The sequence below is a fragment of the Arachis duranensis genome, chromosome 3 (genome assembly GCF_000817695.3).
Source record: "Arachis duranensis cultivar V14167 chromosome 3, aradu.V14167.gnm2.J7QH, whole genome shotgun sequence".
NCBI lineage: Eukaryota > Viridiplantae > Streptophyta > Magnoliopsida > Fabales > Fabaceae > Arachis > Arachis duranensis.
This window is the reverse complement of record NC_029774.3, coordinates 124930498-124950939: the sequence shown is the minus strand read 5'-3', so window position 1 is coordinate 124950939 and position 20442 is coordinate 124930498. Positions and strand designations below refer to the sequence as shown.

The window sequence follows — 20442 nt, the reverse complement described above, 5'->3', positions numbered from 1 at the left end:
AAATTTTCCCAAATTGGGAAAACAAATTAGCCAACACCTACATTTTATTAGAATTGAAAAAAAAAATCTAATTCAATTCTAATTTATAGTAACCAATATTATTATTTTAGAATTGAATAGATTTAAGTGAAGAGAAGGAGTTTCTAATGCTTGATTTGCTGGACTTGTAATACGCCTCAAACTCAAAAAGACATGCAATATTGGAATCTTGTCTTTTTTATCTGTCCACGTCATACAATGTTCAGAAAGGGTGAAGGTTCATGTTGGAGAAGAGTCCAAAAATCTGTTTCTTGTAAGGCAAAAACGACCGCCGTTTATTATTCTCCGACCTCTTCCTATTCATCAAGTAAAGCTTCTCGTGTGCCCAAGACGACGGTGCCGTTTTGCGCTTCCCACACTTTACCACGTCGTTTTTCACCTCCTTCTGCTTCTCAACCTTTTCCGGCCCCGGCGGAGGGTTCAGGAAAACAAACGCGCCTGTTCCTTCGCTGTTCCTCCTATGTTTAACGTCCCGCCGGTACCGATAGAGCTTCGAGAATCCCGTGGAATTGCACTTCGTCTGCCATGTCTCCAACGTCGTCGTTTCACGAAACAAATCGCCGTGCCAGGGAAGATCGTCGCACTTCTGTGGCACGAAGAGCTTCGTCGGCGGTGGAAGGAGCGGCAACCCTTGGCCACCGTGGCCGTCGGCGGCGGAGAAGAGCTTGGATTGGTCGGAAACAGGGGAAATTGTTCGGATCATTCCGTTATCGAAGATTTCGTCGGCGGCAAGGAGCGATCCTTGAGGAGGATGAGCACACGGAAAAGTAAATTCCTGTTGCTGTTGGTGTTTGGCTTCCTCTTGCGGTTTTTGTTGATGGAGATTTTCATCGCTGTCATCGATTTTGAGTCTGAAGCTGAGATCGCGACAGAAGCTGGTGAGAGTGAAATTGGGATCCAAGTTTCCGGAGACAGAAGAGAGTTCGGTGAATTTAGGGAAGGTGTGAAGCAGAGGGAGAAGTGAAAGGGCTTGCATGGTTATTGCTATTTCTTTTGTGGAACAAGAGGGAATCAATACTTATTTCGTCAATATATATATATATATATGCGGTTCCGCTACGTTACCACTGCCAACTTCTACCAACTCTTATTTATAATTATATTTCATGGGAGTGTGTTTGTAGATGTGTCTAATAAAAATGTCTTTTTTTATAACTGTGTTTAATAGAAATGTCTTTATAGATATATTTTATGGATGTGTCTCTTTATATATGTATTTAAAATATATTAATTATTAGACACATCTACGAACAGACTTCCATGCATGAAACATAAATATAAATAAAAGTTGGCAGAAGTTGACAGATAATATATTGGTACCCTATACTTTTCCATATATTTATATAGTAATACAGATGAAAAAACATTATTGATGATTATTCCATACAAATTACAAAAATTACTAACTCATAACATTTTTTATGTATGTGTATGTAATTTTATACTCTTTTTTATTTATATTTTACATTTTAAAATATATTTTCATATACATATTATTTTATAATAATTTTTTTGTGACTCTTATTTTATAATATAAACCTTAACTATCAATTTTAGAAAAAAACATATGCATATAAGTCTTCACTACAATTTATTGATTGTACACGTTAATAATTAAATCTTAAAATATTAAATTTGAAAATTTGTACACTTATTGTAGTTCAGGAGCTGATTCACTCGTGCTCATAGACTGAAACAGAGCAAGCATGAAAAAAAACCTATTCACGTTAAAGATGCTTTTATATAAAAATAATAGTTAAAGATTATTATATGATTTAATATATATATTTAACTAAATTATTTAATTCAAATATCTTAATTTACATACTCTCTTATCTAAATTTCAAATGAGTTGCTTTGGTAATTTTTTTATCAATTATAACACAAATACATTAATTAAAATTTTTGAGTATATATATAATATCCATGGAAAAATTTTGAAAACTAACCAAATAAAGTTTGAAGAGTAGTATACCAGTATTATAATGCATTTATTTTAGGTAAACATATAGCACATAAAAAAAAAAACAAAAAAGTTCAAATTGCATTGCATATTTTAAAATTTTTTGAAAAACTACTAACATGCACATTAATAAATAAAAATTCAGTAATTATGTATGGTCCAAATAACCCTTTAAATTTATAAAGCTGTCAATGAATTGAAGAAACATGAGTTTGTAATAAAAGATGGTATCTCCCTGCAGAACACGGCAGTAAAAGGTGGCTGGAATTCAAGAGTGGAGGCAGCCCTGTCGGGATTGCCAATTCAACATACTTAAATAATTTAAGAGTAATGCTACACATTTAAATCTATTTATGAATTAAATCTAACTAAGTTAAACAATAAAAATTTGAAATAATATTAGTTATAATTGATTTTTATTATGTTAGACTAATTTAGTTAGATTTAATTAATAAAAATATTTAAATGTATTAATATTATTTATAATGTAAATACTAAATATAATTCAACCTTTCAGTGTTGTTTCGTACAGACAAGTTCTGCAAAGCAGCCTCACGATAGCAATTAGATTAGTTGTACAGGGGACAAAAAAGTAGTACTAATGAATATATGTGGTAATTGATTGCTAATTTGCTAGATATACTCCAACTTATAAAGTTAATCTCTGATTTAATTAAATTAATTACGTTGTGATTATTGGTTCGGCGGTTCTGAATAATTCAAAACCGAGGCACACACTAGCTATAATTCAAGCAAAAGAATTGAAAGGAACCACCGCAACAGGAGATTTTTTTTTTGTCATGAAATATGTTTTCAAAATGAACTTTTAAGAACATGGATTTATAACTTTCTCATCCATATCATTCTTTAGTTCAATTAACATTATCAAATAAATTCCAATTATTAGGGAGTTGAAGCACACTCGTAGTATATTGGTAAATGAGACTTGAATTTATAACACATGATAAGCAACATATTATGGTAAATCAGTTTTCCACTATACCATGTCTAGTATTTTAGAAGATACCTAAATTAGTGTAGCACATGAATATTTGTTTTAAGAGGGAGGTTGAAAGTGAGTGTATGGAGAGAGAAGCGTAGCGGTGGTTGTTATAGTTAAGTTGGAAGGCGCGTTAAGATGGAATGTTTGCATGGTAAGGCGATATTGAAGGTAACAACCTTATTGGAAATGGAATAATGGGAAACTACATCTGGCTTCTTCTCTTACCCAAGAATCTATGAAAAGTATCCACCTCATCTCTTTTGGCACCCAGCTGGCAATTCCGTTTGCAGAACTTGCGCACTTCAAACATAAACAACTAACTCTATCTTTTGTGTTTTGCTTTTTATTTTTTATTCTTTTATTTTTTTTGGCTTAAACCTCTCTTGAATTTCCATTCCCCGACTGGGGAAAAGGAGATGTTTATGCCATTATTCTGAGAATCAATCTTCATCATCATAATATTCATGGCTCAGAAAAAGAAGAAAGACAGCGATTCTTCTTCTTCTTCTGATTCTTCTGATTCTTCTTCTCCGTCTTCTACTAATAATTCTCTTTCTACTCGTCGTCAAGACAATGATGATAATAAGGACACTTCCTCTTCTTCTTCATCTTCATCTTCATCTTCATCCGATTCTAACGCCAGCAACCGCCAAAACAAGAATCAGCGTAAAGTTAAACCGCCGCCGCCACCAATTTCTGATGCTTCCGATTCCTCACCGACTTCTCCGGCGAAGGAGGATACTCGCTCGCCGCCATCGTCCCGGAATCCTCCACCGCCGTCTGAAGATTTGACTCCACCGGAGCGCTCACCACCACCGCCAGAGGCATTGCCGCCGCCGTCACCACCACCACCAGAAGTGTCGCCTCCACCACCACCACCACCAGAAGTGTCGCCTCCACCACCACCACCACCAGAAGTGTCGCCTCCACCGCCGTCGTTTCCACCACCACCGGCACAGATACAAAATGAAGTCGCTTCTACTCCTCCTCCTCCTCCACCATATACAGCACCACCTTCTCCTCCTCCTCCTTATTCTCCTTCTCCACCTCCTCCTCCTTCTACTCCCGTCCGACCCGCCTCCGCTAACTCGCAACCGAAGCCAGACATTGCCACGGATTCACCACCGAGCTTTGGTAAAGCCACAGGCAATACTGATATAGGAAAATTTGCCGGCTATACCCTTGCTGCGGTTTTCTTCTTGGCCTTGGTGGCTGTAACTTTCTTCATGTTCAGGAAGAAGAAATCAAGAGGAGATGTCTATGGTATACCTCGCCATAATCTTCACTTTCACGTTAGACCAGGTATTCTATTCTCTCTGCAAATTTTATTTTATTTTAACTTGCTCATTTTGAAGAAAAAAAAAACAAGTTCATGCATGTAATTTTTTCTTTGATATTAGTGGTTACTTAATTAATTATTGCCTTGGGCATCTGATTTCCCATGTCTAATGGTGTTGGGAATCAGGTGTTAATAGAATTTACTATGGACAGAAGGCTGGCGTTGGAAATGGACCAATATTGTCTCCCAATAGAAGCAACCATGGAAGTGCAAGAAATCCTGGAAGCAGACTTTTAGCACCTTCAGACATAGGGCAACAGGTGAATGCTCCAGTAGCCTTTAGCTATGAAGACATCTTGCAGGTAACCAATTCATTCTCTGATGAAAACGTCATAGGTGAAGGAGGGTTTGGGCATGTTTACAAAGGGACACTGCCGGACGGAAAGGTGGTCGCGGTTAAGAAGCTAAAGGTTGGCAGCGGCCAGGGGGAAAGGGAATTCAGGGCAGAAGTGGAGATCATCAGCCGTGTCCATCACAGGCATTTGGTATCTTTAGTTGGTTATTGCATATGTGAGGATCAAAGATTGCTCGTCTATGAGTATGTTCCTAATGGGACACTCCATCATCACTTGCATGGTAACGTGAGTTTCGCTTGATTTTTCTTGGACAAAGTTAATGAGCTCATTGATTTCTCCTCTTGTGTGATTTGCTTGTCATATGGAAATGTTGCAGGAAGTGGAATGCCAGTGTTGACATGGGACAAGAGGTGCAAGATCGCTATTGGTGCTGCAAAGGGTTTGGCATATCTGCATGAGGAATGTATGTATATCTTTGTATTTTGTTTTTTAATTATAGATTCTTATAGTTAAGACTGACGCTATTAGTTTGCATCATGTGTAGAAAATCTCAGCAGCTTTTTTTGGTAGGATCATAAAGGTTTAATTTGGTTTTGTTCAAACTCATTCCATCATGTGTATGTGTTATTAGGTGCAAGAATAGCAATTTGATTTGCCTTTTACCTTCATAAATTTTCTGTTTCTCTGACTTATCACTAGAAGTTTGATGAAATTTACTAATACTACTGGCCCTAACCCACTATATCTCTAGGCAGCCAAAAGATTATTCACAGAGATATTAAATCAGCAAACATACTTTTGGATGATACTTTCGAGGCTCAGGTCTGCATTTTTGTTTTTATTTATTTTTCATTTTTTAATAAAACTAGCTATAACCCATAATCTATCTAAACGGAAAGTCTAAATTCTAATTCACAGTTGATTTTAATACAGGTTGCAGATTTTGGACTTGCAAGGCTAACTGACACTACCAAAAGTCATGTATCAACTAGGGTTATGGGAACCTTTGGGTAGGTTGCCCATAAACAATGGAGATTGCAACTTTAGTAATGCACCTTGGCCTAAGTTTTGAAGACACTCTTCAATTAATAATAGATACATTGGCCAAAAACCTAACTTTCACTAATGCTTTAAATAAACTACAAGCCTAATACGCTGTAGCTTCAATTTGCAGGTACATGGCTCCAGAGTATGCAACAAGTGGGAAATTAACTGATAGATCAGATGTTTTCTCATTTGGGGTTGTCCTCCTTGAGCTTCTAACAGGAAGGAAACCAGTTGATGACTCTCAGCCTTTAGGAGATGAGAGTTTGGTTGAATGGGTATGAATTGTCAACTTGAATTTTCTTCTTTTTTACTTTAACTACCATCTTGATAACTAGGGACAACAGTATAAGATAAACATCAAGTTTCTGCATAAAGTTACTCAGTTTTAAAAGTTTGTTCCAAATTATTGTAATCATGCCCATCATATGACATATCAAACATGTTCAATTGATGACTCAGGTCATTCTTTCTGTATGATAGTAGTCAACATTCACTACTAATGTTGTTCTTGCTCTCTCCATAGGCTCGTCCGCATCTCCTCCATGCAATGGAGACACATGACTATAGTGTGCTAGTAGATCCAAGACTTCAAAATCAATTTGCGGAGGCTGAAATGCTCAGGATGATTGAGGCGGCCGCGGCTTGTGTTCGCCACTCTGCTCCTAAACGGCCTCGAATGGTTCAGGTGACGTTTAAATAGAACAGATTTCAAGTGGTTCATTAAATGTTCATGCTTGTTTTCTTTAGTAATGAAAATGGTCATTTCAAACATTGCAATCTTATTCATTCAAAACCATTTACTAATCATCTCACACTTGGTTTATAACAGGTTGTAAGAGCCTTAGATAGTGGAGCTGAAATATCTGATCTATCTAATGGGGTGAAATATGGTCACAGTACCAACTATGATTCTAACCAGTATGATAAAGACATTAGGATGTTCAGGAGAATGGCCAACGGCAGCTATGGTGGTGACTCTGATTCCGATAAGTACAGTAAAGAAAGCAGTCTCTCAAGAGAAATGTCAACTTGTGGATCCCAAAATGGATCCGGGACAAGTAGTTCTAGCAGCGACTTAGAATCCATAGCACTCACCAAGCATAGTAGAAGTTCTTCGTAGGGGTCGAGGGAACATGCATATAGCACCGCAGAAGTGATTAACGAGCATATCAGCATAGCCACAACCGAGCTTACTAAAGGCCAACTAACTTAACCAAAATTCCATTATGTGTTGAGATTGCATCATCTTAACAAGGAATCATAAACGTCTGGTTTCACAAGGACTTAAAACTATAACCTCTACCTAATCACGTATAAAACCATTACTTAATTCTTCTTTCTTTCACTAAATTTTGTTTTTTTTTTCCCTTCTTCTTCTCTTCCTCTTTTTTTTTCCTCCTCCATTGGGGGTGTTGAAAGCTTGTAAAAGGATCAGATTGTTAAGGTTACTTTTTAACATTATAATCTAGAAATATTTTTTTCTTGATCCAGGTTGTTAAACAATGATACGATGATCGAAAATAAAAATTAGTTTCGATAGTAAGATGATTGTCTACATTTGTTCTTGTTTATTTACATGTAGCAATCACGTTTTAAGTACGGATGTAGTTTAGGATATGAATTATGACATCCTTTGATCTTTGTAGACCACTTGGGAGAAAACCTAGCCATAACCAAGTTGTTAGCTAATTTGTGACCCTTCAACTTGGGATGACACCTTTACTGAAACCATGTAATTCTAGTTCTGTATTTCTAACTTGTAACTGGAATTTCCTAGCGTTAAGCTATTACTTTCTGGATTTCACAAGATCACCACTACTTTCCTAAACCTTTTGGCTACTGTTTTCTGCCATCAACCTGTTTGCTCTGTCAAAAAATCCTTCAGCTTAGTTGGGTGAATTCCCTCCTTGGCTGCCTGTGGAACAAATCTTGTTTGTATCAAAATGAGTAATAATATCAACTAAACTAAAAGTAGGTGGGCTGAATAGAAGAATGAATGCTTTCATACAGGTTACAATTATTTTCCATTAATGAAATGTTTTCAAGATTTTTTCCCTCTTTTATTGGAAAAGGGTAAGTGGATACCATGGATAATTCACATAGCCAAAGTGGAATGTGATGAAGTGTTTGGTGTTGGCATACTAAGCTAATAACAGCGAATCAGTTCATGATTTCTTTAGAGTGCATCAAATATTTAGCAAAGTAATGCAGTATGCTATTGAAATAATATTACATATTTACCTCAACTGTTAGAATGATCTGAGCCTTTCCGTCAATTGTGGTCATATTGGCAGTTTCCACCTGAAATCCAAATGAATTTATAGCTTCCATCAACCTTGAAAACCCACCTGGCTTCTGCTCCCAGCATACCTTAAGCAAGAACTCTGTCCTGCTTATATGATTCACTTCGGTTTGCATCTGGTGAACATGTTAAAAACGTCATAATAGGTCTATGATGAATAAACAAGTACCAAAGAAATACCAACTCTTTGTACCTTCATCTCTATCTGTTTAGTGGAATTAGAAGAACTTTGATTGAGCTCAGCAAGGAGAGTTCTGTTTTCTCCTTGTTCTTTACTTGTTGGCATAATTGATTGCGGTGTGTTCTTTTCGCAGTCTTCTACTTCCAAATTCCTGACCTCATCTTTTAGATCTTCTACTTGTCCATGCAGTTCCTTAATGTAGTCAATTGCATCTGCTAGAATTGATGCTCTATCCATCTGCCAAAAAAGGTTACTAGAGACCTTAAAGTGAACAGGCCATTTTTAATCTTGTTTCTTCTTCTCCTCTCTGTGGCAAGATTTTTAGCATGGTAACCTTCCTTCGGAGGCACCCTGACTGATTTTGTTTTATTTCTTTTGCCATTGCCACAATAGGAACTCAAAGTTCCTTGCTGCTTCCCTGAAGTTTCATTGTACTTAGGCCTTTCGGTTTTGCAGGTAGGTGATAATTTAACCGACTCACCCAGATATTCATGGTGAGTCAAGCAGACAAATTTCGAATCAAATGATGTGTATTCGCTTGAAGGATTAGATCCACTGGAAGGTTCTTCAATGTAAGGATCCGATTTGCACCAGTTTGCTGCAAGAAGATGGACACCGTCAGTTAAAGTTGACGCAAGTTGTGGCGAGCTCTGTGTGTATTGTTCTTCTGATGACAGATTTTCACTGAAGTTCACATCGGTGTGGTGCTGTGCACATATAGCTTCTTGCTTCAATGAAACATAGCAATGTGCTCTTATGAACTCTAAGATGTTATTGTCTTTTGGAACCTGAAAAAAGATGACTACTTTCTAAGTAACAGAAATTTTCAATCGAAGGCGATGTCAACGATATTAAAGAGTTCTATTTCTTACAAGCTTTGTCGTGAAGAGCTCAACAAGACCACCAACAACAGGGATCAAAACTTGTGTTCCAATTTCCTATCAAATTATAAAAAATTTCACTTGGATAACAAACCTATAAATTATAATATATTGGCTTGTTTCAAATTAGTTTCAGACCAGTAGGGTGTCATGATCTAAGCCAAAAATATTACCTCTCCATGAGTAAGCCATTTTGGTTGCTGCGATATTGCAACCTCTCCATGGACACTATTATGAGTTGTCACATAATTTTACTTTCATTAGTGTTTCTTTTCCATTGAAAATTGAGAAAGCAAAAGAGTGCAACAATGAGAGAATGAGAGAGAGAGAGATAGGTACCCAGAATAGAGAGACATTGCAAAAGGAAGCTGATAAAGAGCCTTACAAGCCTTGGTTCTAATTGGATGCTGAAAATGTGCATCCTTGCAAATGGAAGAAGAATCTATGTCGTTCTGTTTTTCATCCATTTCTTCATCTTTGAGCTTCTTTGCATCCTCAATGCTTTCACCACAGCTCCCACTACAGCAACAACCCAACCACTCAATGAAGCTGCACAACACAACCCAGAGGGGAAAAAAAAAAAGCATAATCAGAGTATTATAAATACCTCAAAAAACTAAACTCAATTGCACAAAATGAATGACAAATATACAAATAATAGCAGAACCACAACCTAGTAGGGTCATCCCCATATTTCCAAACAACCACAAAGTCCCAAGCTTTGGCCTCAACAAAGGGCCTAAGCCACTCTAAAACCGTAGAATCACTCATTGTTTCTTTCTTCCTATGAATATAATGCAGTCTTGTCCCACTTATTATTATATATATAGTAAGCAGATACAAGTTTTAACGGTTTCACAATTTCACAAGCACATGGTGTGCACGACAATTTTCCAGACCAAAGAATTGGGTGGGACAAGTGTATCATTCTATTCAGTACAAAATATATCTCTGATATGTATATATATAGTGTGAATCATGCACCTGCAAGAAAATCGGAGCACAGAAAAAGAAAGAAGTTGTTTTTGACTGACATGTCATGGCAAGTGGGTACAAAGTTTCCAGAAGTTGCAGTGAGAGCAACCCACAACTGCACAATTGAAACCCTCAAATCTCACAAAATTTCAGAAAAGTGGTCCCTCAAAACTTAAGAATTACAAAATTCATCTTTTATTAGACAATTCTTTTTTATAAGAAACACAAAAATAAAGAACATGTTTATTATTATGTTTGTATTTTGGAGACAAAATTACTTGTTTGTTTATTTCATCTATTTTTGTGGGTTGGATATTTGTCCTTAGCCCTTAAGCAGTGCAATGTTGTAACTAACTTTCTGTGGGGTCATATGTTGTTTCATTTTGCTTTTTTGTCCTAATGATAAATTTTACTCAAAAATCCTACTTCTGTTATTTTCATTCACATTGAATATTAACATCAACTAACCGCCACAAGCAAATCACAAAAACAGAGACCATGCATATCTTGGTTTGATTCTTGTTATTATTTTCTGATCATTTTTCCTGTTGAATATGACCTGGGTCAAGGGTAAATCCGTACATATATTCTCCTGTCCTAAATAATTGCACTGATCGCATGTCCTTACCAATAATGAAATGTGTACTATATAAAGTTATATACATGATTTTGTAACTCTAACGAACTCTGTCACTACTGCACTGTTTTAGAAACACACAATAAAAGTTTCAAATGCTAATAAAGAAGCCTGAATGTTCATGTGCATGCATGGTAAGCGTAACACAGATAGATGCCTAGCCTAACCTAGCAAGGGAATCAAAGTATATATCAATGAAATTATAAATTAAACCTTCTGAGATATGTCTCAATTAACTTGATGAGTGTTTTCGATCATATTTTAAGATATTGGGGATCTTTCAGTTATATGAAAGTATTAATAAGCCAAGTGAGGAATTTGATTACACACTTTATTGATCCATGCTTAAATACCATAATATCAAACCCTGGCCTTTTCTGTGAATGAAACTAATTAACCTTGTTTCTTTTTTAGAAAAAAGTAAAGGAAAATTAAATGACATAAACATTATGTATATAACCAATATTTACATCATTACATGTGAGATTATGCAAGAAAAATCTGAATACGATATTACACTTTACTAAATGTAAATACAAGGAGTGAAACATTAGAAAATATTGCATTTAATTTTCATTAAGCAGTTGAAAATTTCAACCAAAGGCTGAAAAATCAAACAAAGTAAATAAAATTAATGAAAAGGGCAGGACAAGGGATATATAATATATAGTATAAGAATTAATGGTCATCAGCACAAGATATATGGCTATAAATAGTGTGAACTATGAACAATAATTAATATAATCTTATTAGAAGAGAAACCATATATATCATGCAACTTCTCTAAGATCTCCTTCATGATGGGGATGTTTAATTTCAAAGCCTTTCATGATGTTACCACCATTAGGAGGTGGTTGATGATGATGGGGTCCTGTGCCTCCTACACCATGTCCATTATTACCATTAGGCCTTGCAAGTGTTGGTGGCATCCTTTTCTCAACACCATATTCAATGTCTTGTTCTTCTTCTTCTACTTCTCTTGGATGGATGTTATGGATCTGCTGCCGATTCGGCTTCACATGATGATTACTATGTCTTGGATTGTGGCTGTGGCGATTGTTGTAGCGTTTGTTGCATAGCCTTCCAAGAACACATGCCACCACAGAAATTACAAGTATTATTGCAAGCACAATGAAAACCGTCCCAAAAGACCCATTTGATTGGTGTGATGAAGGTTGGTTATTTGTGACACTATTTGCTGGGTAAACCTGTGCAGGTTGTTGTGGTTGAGCTTGAAGAGACATGTTTAATTTACTAGAAGAAAGAGCTACGATGAATTGGGTTTGAAGGGTTTGGAGATATTAATCGTTTTGCAAGGTTTTATTGTTCTTTGAGTGCATCACAAGGTTTATTTTGGATTTGGATGAACTCTTCAAGCAATCATGCAATTGTAGAAAACCTACTACAATAGGTTATGTATAAGGTTTGTTAGAAAAAAGAGACTAAATTGAAAAAAAGATTTGTGTATTATTGAGTGTATTTAAATTATCTATTTAAAGTGTCTATTTAAGTTGTTTGGAATGATATAATATAGAAGGATATTTATAGGGACTAAAAGAATCGTAATAATAAAAACGTAATATTCTATAATAAATACTCAGATATACTAAATAATTCTAATTGATCTTAATTATATTCTAACAAGGTTTATACGTTAAATGGAAGGATTTTATAAAATAATGTATATATATATTTTTTCTATTATTATAAAAAAGCTCTTTTAATGAATGATATATAAGGATTTTTACAAGTGCTTACTGAATTTGAAAACAAATTTTAATATATTAAAGTTATTTAGTTGGTTTGAAAAATGATATTGGAGGAGGGGAAGATGGGAACTTTCTTTAATAAAGAGACAACTAAATAAAGATATTCTCCTTGTGTTCTTTACGCATTGGCTTCCTTTTCATTGCTTTATACGGTAGAGAAAGGAATTGAGGTCATTGTTTATTACATGGATTTGTTTTCCAATCTAATCATTGGTCCAGATTGTATCCCATGCAGGTAATAAATATGAAGATAGTACTGGGATTTGGGTAAAGCGAGGAACACTGGAGCAGCATACTTATATGTTATATGAGAAAAAATTGTATAAAAAAAGGGAATATGCTTGACATGATATTTGAGTTGGATCGTTCTTCATGATAAAATTAGACCATTTCTTAAATAGTAATATTAGAATTGAATTTCTTATATTGCAATTCTCTATTTAAAGATGATTCACCATAAGTCAAATCTATTTAAAGTTGGGATAAATATACACAGGCTTATGGACAAAAAAAGATAGAAAATGTATATTTACTTATATATTATCATTAGATACACATTTAATACTTTTTCATTATGATCTCTTTTTGAATGATGTGTTCGTTGCTCTTTTTGTTTTAGAATAGCCTCAGTTGCATTATTCTGAAATTAAATAAGAGACTCTTCTACCAGTGTCTTTTTTACAACTTTTGATCCTAAGAGGACAACTCAATTGTTATAGATACCCAATCAATTTTTAATTTTTTTTAAAAGGTGTAATTATTTCATTTTTCAACAAAAAATTTTAAAGATTTTTTCCCTTTCTTTTAGGAAAACTTTAAGGAAAAAGTTAACCCTTTGTTTTCTGCTTCTTCTTCATAAAATTAACCCTTTTTAATGTATAACAAAACAAGTTCCATAAAATCTGAATAATCTTAAATGGTTTCAGGATTGATAAACAGATTAAAATTTTAATAAGTGCGTTCAACATTATCTAGTATTTAATTTTCCTGTTGCATGGATTATTACACTAGTAGAACTAAAATCTAAGTAAAACTGTAAAAGACTTATGGTATATCTGGTTTACTTAGCTTGGAAGAGATCAAATTATGTTTTTTGGTATACAGAGATCAAATTATTTTAACTAAAAATAATTATATTAAGCATATGAAATCCAGTAAGCTAAGAGACAATTCGGCTGGGCTTGATTGTTAGGAGCCTTTTTGTAAGGCCGTAAATACATATTGATTTGTTAGGCCGCTGGGCTTGTAAGTTTATGGTGGGAAATTCAAATTTTCAAACTAGGAAATTGACCAAAAAAATAATTGCAAAGAACGGAATAGGTCATTAGGTCAATAGTCAATACAAGGTTTGTTCAGACCAAAAAGAAAATATACAGTTTTTTCCTGATCTAGAGGGGGAAAATAGTTTGGAACTGTCCCCTCCCAAAAAAGAAAAAAAAGAAGGAAAAGTTAGTCACATATGAAGGATGGATTTGTCGGTTTTCCGTCAAGCTGCACTAGGATTAAAAAATCGATAAATTGAATTTATAACAGATTTATTAATAACTCATGGGTTAAATTACTGATTCAATGATCTAGTATCTCGATTAGATTGATTGTCAGTCCAAGTACAATAACTGTGTGTGAGTATGTAGTGTAAAAAAAAATTATAAAGTCATAAGAGAAATTTAAAGTTTCCTAAGTTTTAATTTATTACTAGGAACTCTAGCCTCAGAACCAAAGACCCTATATTAGACCAAGGGGACTGCCGTCTTCACATTGCGTCTAAAAAGATAGTGTTACGGATCCGGTCCACGGATCTCAGACCCGAGACCATACCCGAACTCGACTCCTCGGACCAACCCGTCTCCCCCTTCCGGAAGGCCCAAAACTGGCCCTATGGAGCTCTTAACCAACTTTTGAATTCAAACACCTCCCTTATCTTAATCAAACAAGATAAGATAAGACGATCCCCATCACCTATAAATAAGAGGACTCAAGTCCCTCCAGGTATTCATTCATCCCTCACACTTTCTACCTCTTAGATCCATTCTGACTTAAGCATCGGAGTGTCTTTGCAGGTACCACCCCCCATTGCTCTAGTCAAGTGATCCGGCATCCGCCTCGACCCGCAAGTTCTTGATCCATCTCTCAACCCGTACGCGTCGTCCGGCCTCAGAACACCAGGAAGTCACGAACCAAGCAAGAATAGCAAGTACCGTCCACCACACGAACGAACACGTTGTCACGGACCCGCGACATCCCGAGAAAGCCAGGGACAAAGCGGCACAGATCATCCAGGATCTCTGCCTCCGGGTCCAAGAACTTGAAGGCAAACTGACCAATAGAGAAAAACACGCCAACGAACATGGAAGCCAGGCAACTTCCAGGCTAAGGTCCCACCGCGGAAGGTCGCCAACCCGACAACACGATAGGAGAGATGGTCGCAGCGCCTCACGCAACCACCGACACGAGAAATCGCCAGAACGGCGATACAACAAGAAACACCACCGCAGCGCGTCCCACGATCTAAGTCGTCAACACGATTCGGACGAAGACCGGAGACACCGAAACACCAAACGCACGAGAAACGACCACACCATAATGGGAGCCACACCCTTCACAGAAAGAATCTTAAGAGCGAAACTCCCCAAAGGTTTCGACAAACCCACCGACATGAAGTATGATGGAACCAAGGACCCTCAGGAACATCTAACGGCCTTCGAGGCCAGAATGAACTTAGAAGGAGCGGGCGACGCAGTCTGGTGCAGAGCCTTCCCGGTAACCCTTGCCGGACCGGCGATCAAATGGTTCAACGCCCTCCCGAACGGATCCATAGCCAGCTTCCACGACATAGCACGAAAATTCATGGCCCAATTCACGACCAGAATCACCAAAGCCAAACACCCCATCAGCTTGTTAGGGGTCACACAAAAGCAAGAAGAATCCACAAGGAAGTACCTCGACCGCTTCAACGATGAATGCCTAACGGTCGACGGACTCACGGACTCTGTTGCAAGCCTTTGCCTAACTAACGGGCTCATGAATGAAGATTTTCGCAAGCACCTCACTACTAAACCAGTATGGACCATGCACGAAATCCATAACGTCGCCAAGGACTACATCAACGACGAGGAAGTCAGCCAGGTCGTCGCTGCCAACAAACGGCAGCACGCCACCACCCAACACGGCAATTCGGCTCCCCGTCATAACCCACCACCCAAAGAAAATCAACGGGACCACCCCAGGCCGGCCAACCGGCCACCGAGAATAGGAAAATTCTCTAATTACACGCCCCTAACAGCACCAATTACGGAGATATACCACCAAATAGCAGATCGAGGCATCATCCCCAGAGCCCGACAACTCAAAGAAAGGACAGGAGGCAACAAAACCCTCTACTGTGACTACCACCGAGGTTACGGCCACAAAACACAAGATTGTTTCGACCTTAAAGACGCTCTTGAACAGGCCATACGAGACGGAAAACTCCCGAAATTTGCCAAAATCATCAGAGAACCGAGGCGCGCAGAAAGAGACAAGTCGCCGGAAAGAGAAGGGCGTAACCCGAGAACTCAAAAGCTACCCCCCAGGGAGAGCCCGGAGGAAGACCCGACCATCATAGTGAACGTCATCACAGGCAAGGACGTATCGAGCAAGTCAAAACTAACAATGAAAAAAGATCTCAAGGTAATGGCCGTCAGAAACCAAGCCCCAATCGCCACAGCCGACAATACGATAACATTCTTACCAAAAGACTGCCAACACGGCACCTCGGCCGAAGATGCCCCCTTCGTCATCTCAGCCAGAATCGGAACAGGACTAGTACGAAGAATACTGGTAGACACTGGCGCAGACTCCAATATCCTTTTTTGAGGAGCCTTCGACAAGCTCGGGCTCCGCAACGACAACCTCCAAACACACTGCCACGGCGTCACGGGACTCGGAGACAACTTTCTCAAACCAGATGGCTCGATTACCCTCTCCATCACCATAGGAACAAGCAATCAGAAAAAGACAATCCTATCTGAATTCGTAGTCCTAAAAGACTCCACGGCCTATAACGTGATTCTCGGAAGAAAAACAATCAATGACTTCTCTGCAGTCATCTTTACCAAATACCTCCTCATGAAGTTCAGAACCGACGACGGCTCCGTCGGTACCATTCACGGAGATCGAGAGGTCGCAGCCGAATGCGACAACACCAGCCTAGCCCTAAGGAAAAAATCCCGGGATGCGGCCGGAATATTCCTTGCCGACCTAGACGCGCGACAAGACGGCCAACCTAGGCCAGAACCAGAAGGAGACATGGAAATGCTACAAATAGGGCCAACCAAAGAGGAATACACCTTCATTAACAGAAACCTCCCATACGATCTTAAAGAAGAACTCTCCCAACTCCTGAAACAGAACAGAAACCTATTCGCATTTACAGCAGCCGATATGCCGGGAATAAACCCCGACCTAATGTCCCACCATCTAGCCGTAGACCCCCAAGCTAAGCCAGTGGCATAAAGGAGACGAAAAATGTCACCAGACCGAGCCGCCGAAGTCAAAAATCAAGTCAAAGCCCTACTCGAAGCCAACTTCGTCCGGGAACTCCCCTACACAACCTGGCTAGCCAACGTCGTACTAGTAAGGAAATCTAACAGAAAATGGCGAATGTGCGTCGACTACACAGACCTCAACAAAGCTTGCCCGAAGGACGCCTTCCCCCTACCAAACATCGACGGGTTAGTAGACGCAGCATCCGGCGACCGCTACCTCAGCTTCATGGACGCATATTCCGGCTACAACCAGATCCCGATGCACCAACCAGACGAAGAAAAAACAGCATTCATCACCCCGGACGGAACCTACTGCTACACAGTAATGCCCTTCGGCTTAAAAAATGCTGGAGCCACCTATCAAAGACTTGTTAACAAGATATTTCGAGACCTGTCCGGAAACAAATTAGAAGTCTACATAGACGATATGCTCGCCAAGACCGAATCCGGTGAGCAACTAACCGACAACCTCAAGGTAATAATGAACATTCTACGAAAGCACCAAATGCGGCTCAACCCGGCAAAATGCGCCTTCGGGATGGAAGCAGGAAAGTTCCTCGGCTTCATGATTACGCAACGCGGAGTCGAAGCAAACCCGGAGAAATGTCGTGCCATCCTTGAGATGACAAACCCCAAAAACCTTAAAGACATCCAAAGGCTTACCGGCCGATTGACCGCGTTATCACGCTTTCTCGGAGCATCGGCTCAAAAAGCAACCCCTTTCTTCAAACTAATGAAAAAAGGAGTCCCTTTTAAATGGGAGACGGAGTGCGAAGAAGCATTCCAGCACTTCAAGAGGGTTCTAGTGGAGCCACCAATCCTCACCAAACCCCAAATAGGGGAAACGCTTTACCTGTACCTCTCCATAACGGAAGAGGCACTCGCAGCAGCTCTCATCCGAGAAAACGAGAAAAAGGAGCAAAAACCCGTATACTTCATAAGCAAAATCTTGCAGGATGCAGAAGCTCGCTATTCACGCTTAGAAAAGCTAGCTTTCGCACTCCTTACGGCCTCCCGACACCTACGGCAATACTTCCAAGCTCATTCCGTGACGGTCCGAACCGACCAGGCGGTCAAACAGGTATTACAGAAACCCGACCTAGCAGGAAGAATGCTAACATGGTCCATCGAATTATCCCAATTCCAGATCAAGTTCGAACCCCGGAACGCTATCAAAGCACAAGCATTGACTGATTTCATCGCCGAAATGACTCCGGAAAAGCTCGCCCCTGAACCATGGAAACTGCACGTCGACGGCTCGTCAAACTCCACTCACGGAGGAGCCGGAATTATACTCGAAAGCCAAAACGGGATCACAATTGAACAGTCAGTATGATACGAATTTCCAGTATCAAATAACCAAGCAGAATATGAGGCCCTCTTAGCAGGACTGACCCTAGCCCGGGAAGTCGGTGCAAAGGCCCTAGAGGTAAATACCGATTCCCAGGTAGTCAGTTCCCAAATCAACGGAAGCTACCAGGCACGAGATCCCCTGCTCCAACAATACCTCACCAAGGTAAACAAACTGAAAGAAGGGTTCGAAAGCATTACCATACAGCATGTCCCCAGGGAACGAAATGCCAGGGCAGACCTACTTTCCAAGCTAGCCAGTACCAAACCGGGACACGGTAACAAATCGCTAATTCAGGAGGTCGTCAGGTCGCCCTCTGTATCAACAACAATCAACACTCACCTAACGTCTTCAAATCGGGAGTCTTGGACGCACCCTATCTTACAATACCTCCTCGACGGAATCCTGCCCCCAGACCCCAAAGAGGGAAAGCGAATAAAAAGGGAAGCCGCCAACTATACCATCGTAGCAGGACAACTATACAAACGTGGATTCTCGCAACCCCTACTCAAATGCATCGAACCCGGGGACACGGAGTACATACTCTGCGAAATACACGAAGGCTGCTGCGGTCACCATGTCGGAGGAAAAACATTAGCCCAAAAAATCATCAGGGCTGGCTACTTCTGGCCCACAATCATTCGAGACTCCATACAACTAGCAAAAAGCTGTGACAAATGCCAAAGACACGCCAATATCCACCAAGCCGCCCCACACCAACTCAGCACCATATCGGCAGAACGGCCGTTTGGCACTTGGGGAATCGACCTCGTCGGACCCTTCCCTACGGCACCCGGCCAACTCAGATATCTCATTGTCGCCATAGACTACTACATCAAATGGATCGAAGCCGAACCTCTGGCCTCCATAACGGCGACCCAATGTCGGAAATTCGTTTGGCGACAGATCATCACCCGATTCGGAATCCCCGAGGTCGTCATCTCGGACAACGGAACCCAGTTTTCCGACAAAAAATTTAGAGAGTTCTTAGAAGGATTACACATATCCCATCGCTTCAGCTCAGTAGAACACCCCCAAACAAACAGACAAGTGGAATCCGCAAACAAAATAATCGTTAAAGGACTCAAGAAACGACTCGACGAAGCCAAAGGAATGTGGGTAGACGAATTAGGGTCGGTTCTATGGTCGTACCGAACAACACCCCAAACGACCACGGGGAAAACGCCTTTCCGATTAACATACGGCGTAGAAGCAGTCATCCCAGTAGAAATCGGGGACACCAGCCCCAGAAAAACGGTCGGGGGTAACGACGAAGAAGCAGAATGAGACCTCATTGACGAAGAAAGAAGCATAGCTCACATCAAAGAGTTAGCACTCAAACAAAGAATCAGCCTAAGATACAATCACGGCGTTATCCGACGAGAATTTGCAGCCGACAACCTCGTCCTACGACGAAACGATATCGGTCCCCCGACTCCAGGAGAAGGAAAACTCACCCCCAACTGGGAAGGACCATACATAATCAAGGCCGTAATCGGAAAAGGAGCATACAAACTCGAACGGCTCAATGGCGACGAAATCTCGAGGACATGGAACGCCGCCAACCTACGACGATACTACACCTAGCCCGACCTAAACAGGTCGCCCCCCCTTTATTCTCGTCTATATCTTTCCTTTATTTATGTTTTTAGTACCCCCCTCCTAGTTCACGATTCCTAGAATTTTTTAAATTTTCTCATCTCTAAGTTTCAAAATCGGGTACTCAAAAAATTCCATTAAAATAGCTATTTCGATTCTCCTAAAACGTCCCAAATACGGAACAAAAATACGGCCACAACTGGGGGACTGATCACCCCCCAGGCCCATGCACGCGGATATCCACAAAACCCGACCAAACGACGGTCCGAGGAAACAAACAGCGTACAAACGAAATAGCTCAAAACGGAACATATGGAACAATACAAAAAGGCCCGAACGGCCAATAAACACTACTAAACAAAAGCAAGATGTTCCAAAATATCAAGTACACGACCCTCGGCCATCCAACAAACACTCAAAAACAGTTTAAAGAAAAAATCCAAAAAAGGTAAATAATAGAAGCTACTCAAGGTCGACGATCCGGCCATCACGAACAGTCCTGAAGGCCCCCATCACGGACACATCCGCGTCCGG

The 20442-nt window shown here is 39.6% G+C and overlaps 5 protein-coding genes across 5 annotated transcripts; 2 read left to right on the top strand and 3 right to left on the bottom strand.

Moving 5' to 3' along the window:
• Window positions 1-241: 241 nt before the first annotated feature.
• LOC107481131 (uncharacterized) lies at window positions 242-1015 on the bottom strand. The gene has a single exon (XM_016101345.1). The coding sequence runs from the start codon at window positions 1013-1015 to the stop codon at window positions 242-244; it is 774 nt and encodes a 257-aa protein (XP_015956831.1).
• Window positions 1016-3381: 2366 nt separating this feature from the next.
• On the top strand, window positions 3382-7242 carry LOC107481325 (proline-rich receptor-like protein kinase PERK13). The gene is made up of 8 exons (XM_016101603.3): window positions 3382-4307; window positions 4471-4920; window positions 5017-5103; window positions 5392-5462; window positions 5574-5650; window positions 5815-5962; window positions 6211-6372; window positions 6517-7242. Exons 1-8 carry the CDS (start codon window positions 3470-3472, stop codon window positions 6805-6807), a joined length of 2124 nt encoding a protein of 707 aa, XP_015957089.2. The 5' UTR covers window positions 3382-3469; the 3' UTR covers window positions 6808-7242.
• Window positions 7243-7539: 297 nt separating this feature from the next.
• Window positions 7540-9854, bottom strand: LOC107481133 (transcription factor bHLH90). The gene is made up of 7 exons (XM_052258508.1): window positions 9725-9854; window positions 9391-9600; window positions 9225-9279; window positions 9043-9108; window positions 8425-8958; window positions 7929-8105; window positions 7540-7602 (listed from the first exon to the last, which is right to left on the bottom strand). Exons 1-7 carry the CDS (start codon window positions 9820-9822, stop codon window positions 7540-7542), a joined length of 1203 nt encoding a protein of 400 aa, XP_052114468.1. The 5' UTR covers window positions 9823-9854.
• Window positions 9855-11149: 1295 nt separating this feature from the next.
• LOC107481326 (uncharacterized) lies at window positions 11150-12054 on the bottom strand. Its single transcript, XM_016101605.3, has one exon. It carries the CDS (start codon window positions 11905-11907, stop codon window positions 11434-11436), a length of 474 nt encoding a protein of 157 aa, XP_015957091.1. The 5' UTR covers window positions 11908-12054; the 3' UTR covers window positions 11150-11433.
• A 2961-nt stretch (window positions 12055-15015) lies between these two features.
• Window positions 15016-16287, top strand: LOC107481134 (uncharacterized). Its single transcript, XM_016101348.1, has one exon. The coding sequence runs from the start codon at window positions 15016-15018 to the stop codon at window positions 16285-16287; it is 1272 nt and encodes a 423-aa protein (XP_015956834.1).
• Window positions 16288-20442: the final 4155 nt, after the last annotated feature.

What these genes read in the sequence shown, in the direction of transcription:
- LOC107481326 (XM_016101605.3), bottom strand. Translation starts at nt 11,907, where the DNA reads ATGTCTCTTCAAGCTCAACCACAACAACCTGCACAGGTTTACCCAGCA.
- LOC107481133 (XM_052258508.1), bottom strand. Translation starts at nt 9,822, where the DNA reads ATGAGTGATTCTACGGTTTTAGAGTGGCTTAGGCCCTTTGTTGAGGCC. An exon ending in TGTTCACTTTAAGGTCTCTA is followed by an intron (nt 8,106 to 8,424) that starts GTAACCTTTTTT and finishes CATGTTCACCAG; the next exon opens with ATGCAAACCGAAGTGAATCA. An exon ending in AGATCATTCTAACAGTTGAG is followed by an intron (nt 7,603 to 7,928) that starts GTAAATATGTAA and finishes TTTGTTCCACAG; the next exon opens with GCAGCCAAGGAGGGAATTCA.
- LOC107481325 (XM_016101603.3), top strand. Translation starts at nt 3,470, where the DNA reads ATGGCTCAGAAAAAGAAGAAAGACAGCGATTCTTCTTCTTCTTCTGAT. An exon ending in TCACTTTCACGTTAGACCAG is followed by an intron (nt 4,308 to 4,470) that starts GTATTCTATTCT and finishes GTTGGGAATCAG; the next exon opens with GTGTTAATAGAATTTACTAT. An exon ending in AGGGTTATGGGAACCTTTGG is followed by an intron (nt 5,651 to 5,814) that starts GTAGGTTGCCCA and finishes TTCAATTTGCAG; the next exon opens with GTACATGGCTCCAGAGTATG.
- LOC107481131 (XM_016101345.1), bottom strand. Translation starts at nt 1,015, where the DNA reads ATGCAAGCCCTTTCACTTCTCCCTCTGCTTCACACCTTCCCTAAATTC.
- LOC107481134 (XM_016101348.1), top strand. Translation starts at nt 15,016, where the DNA reads ATGGGAGCCACACCCTTCACAGAAAGAATCTTAAGAGCGAAACTCCCC.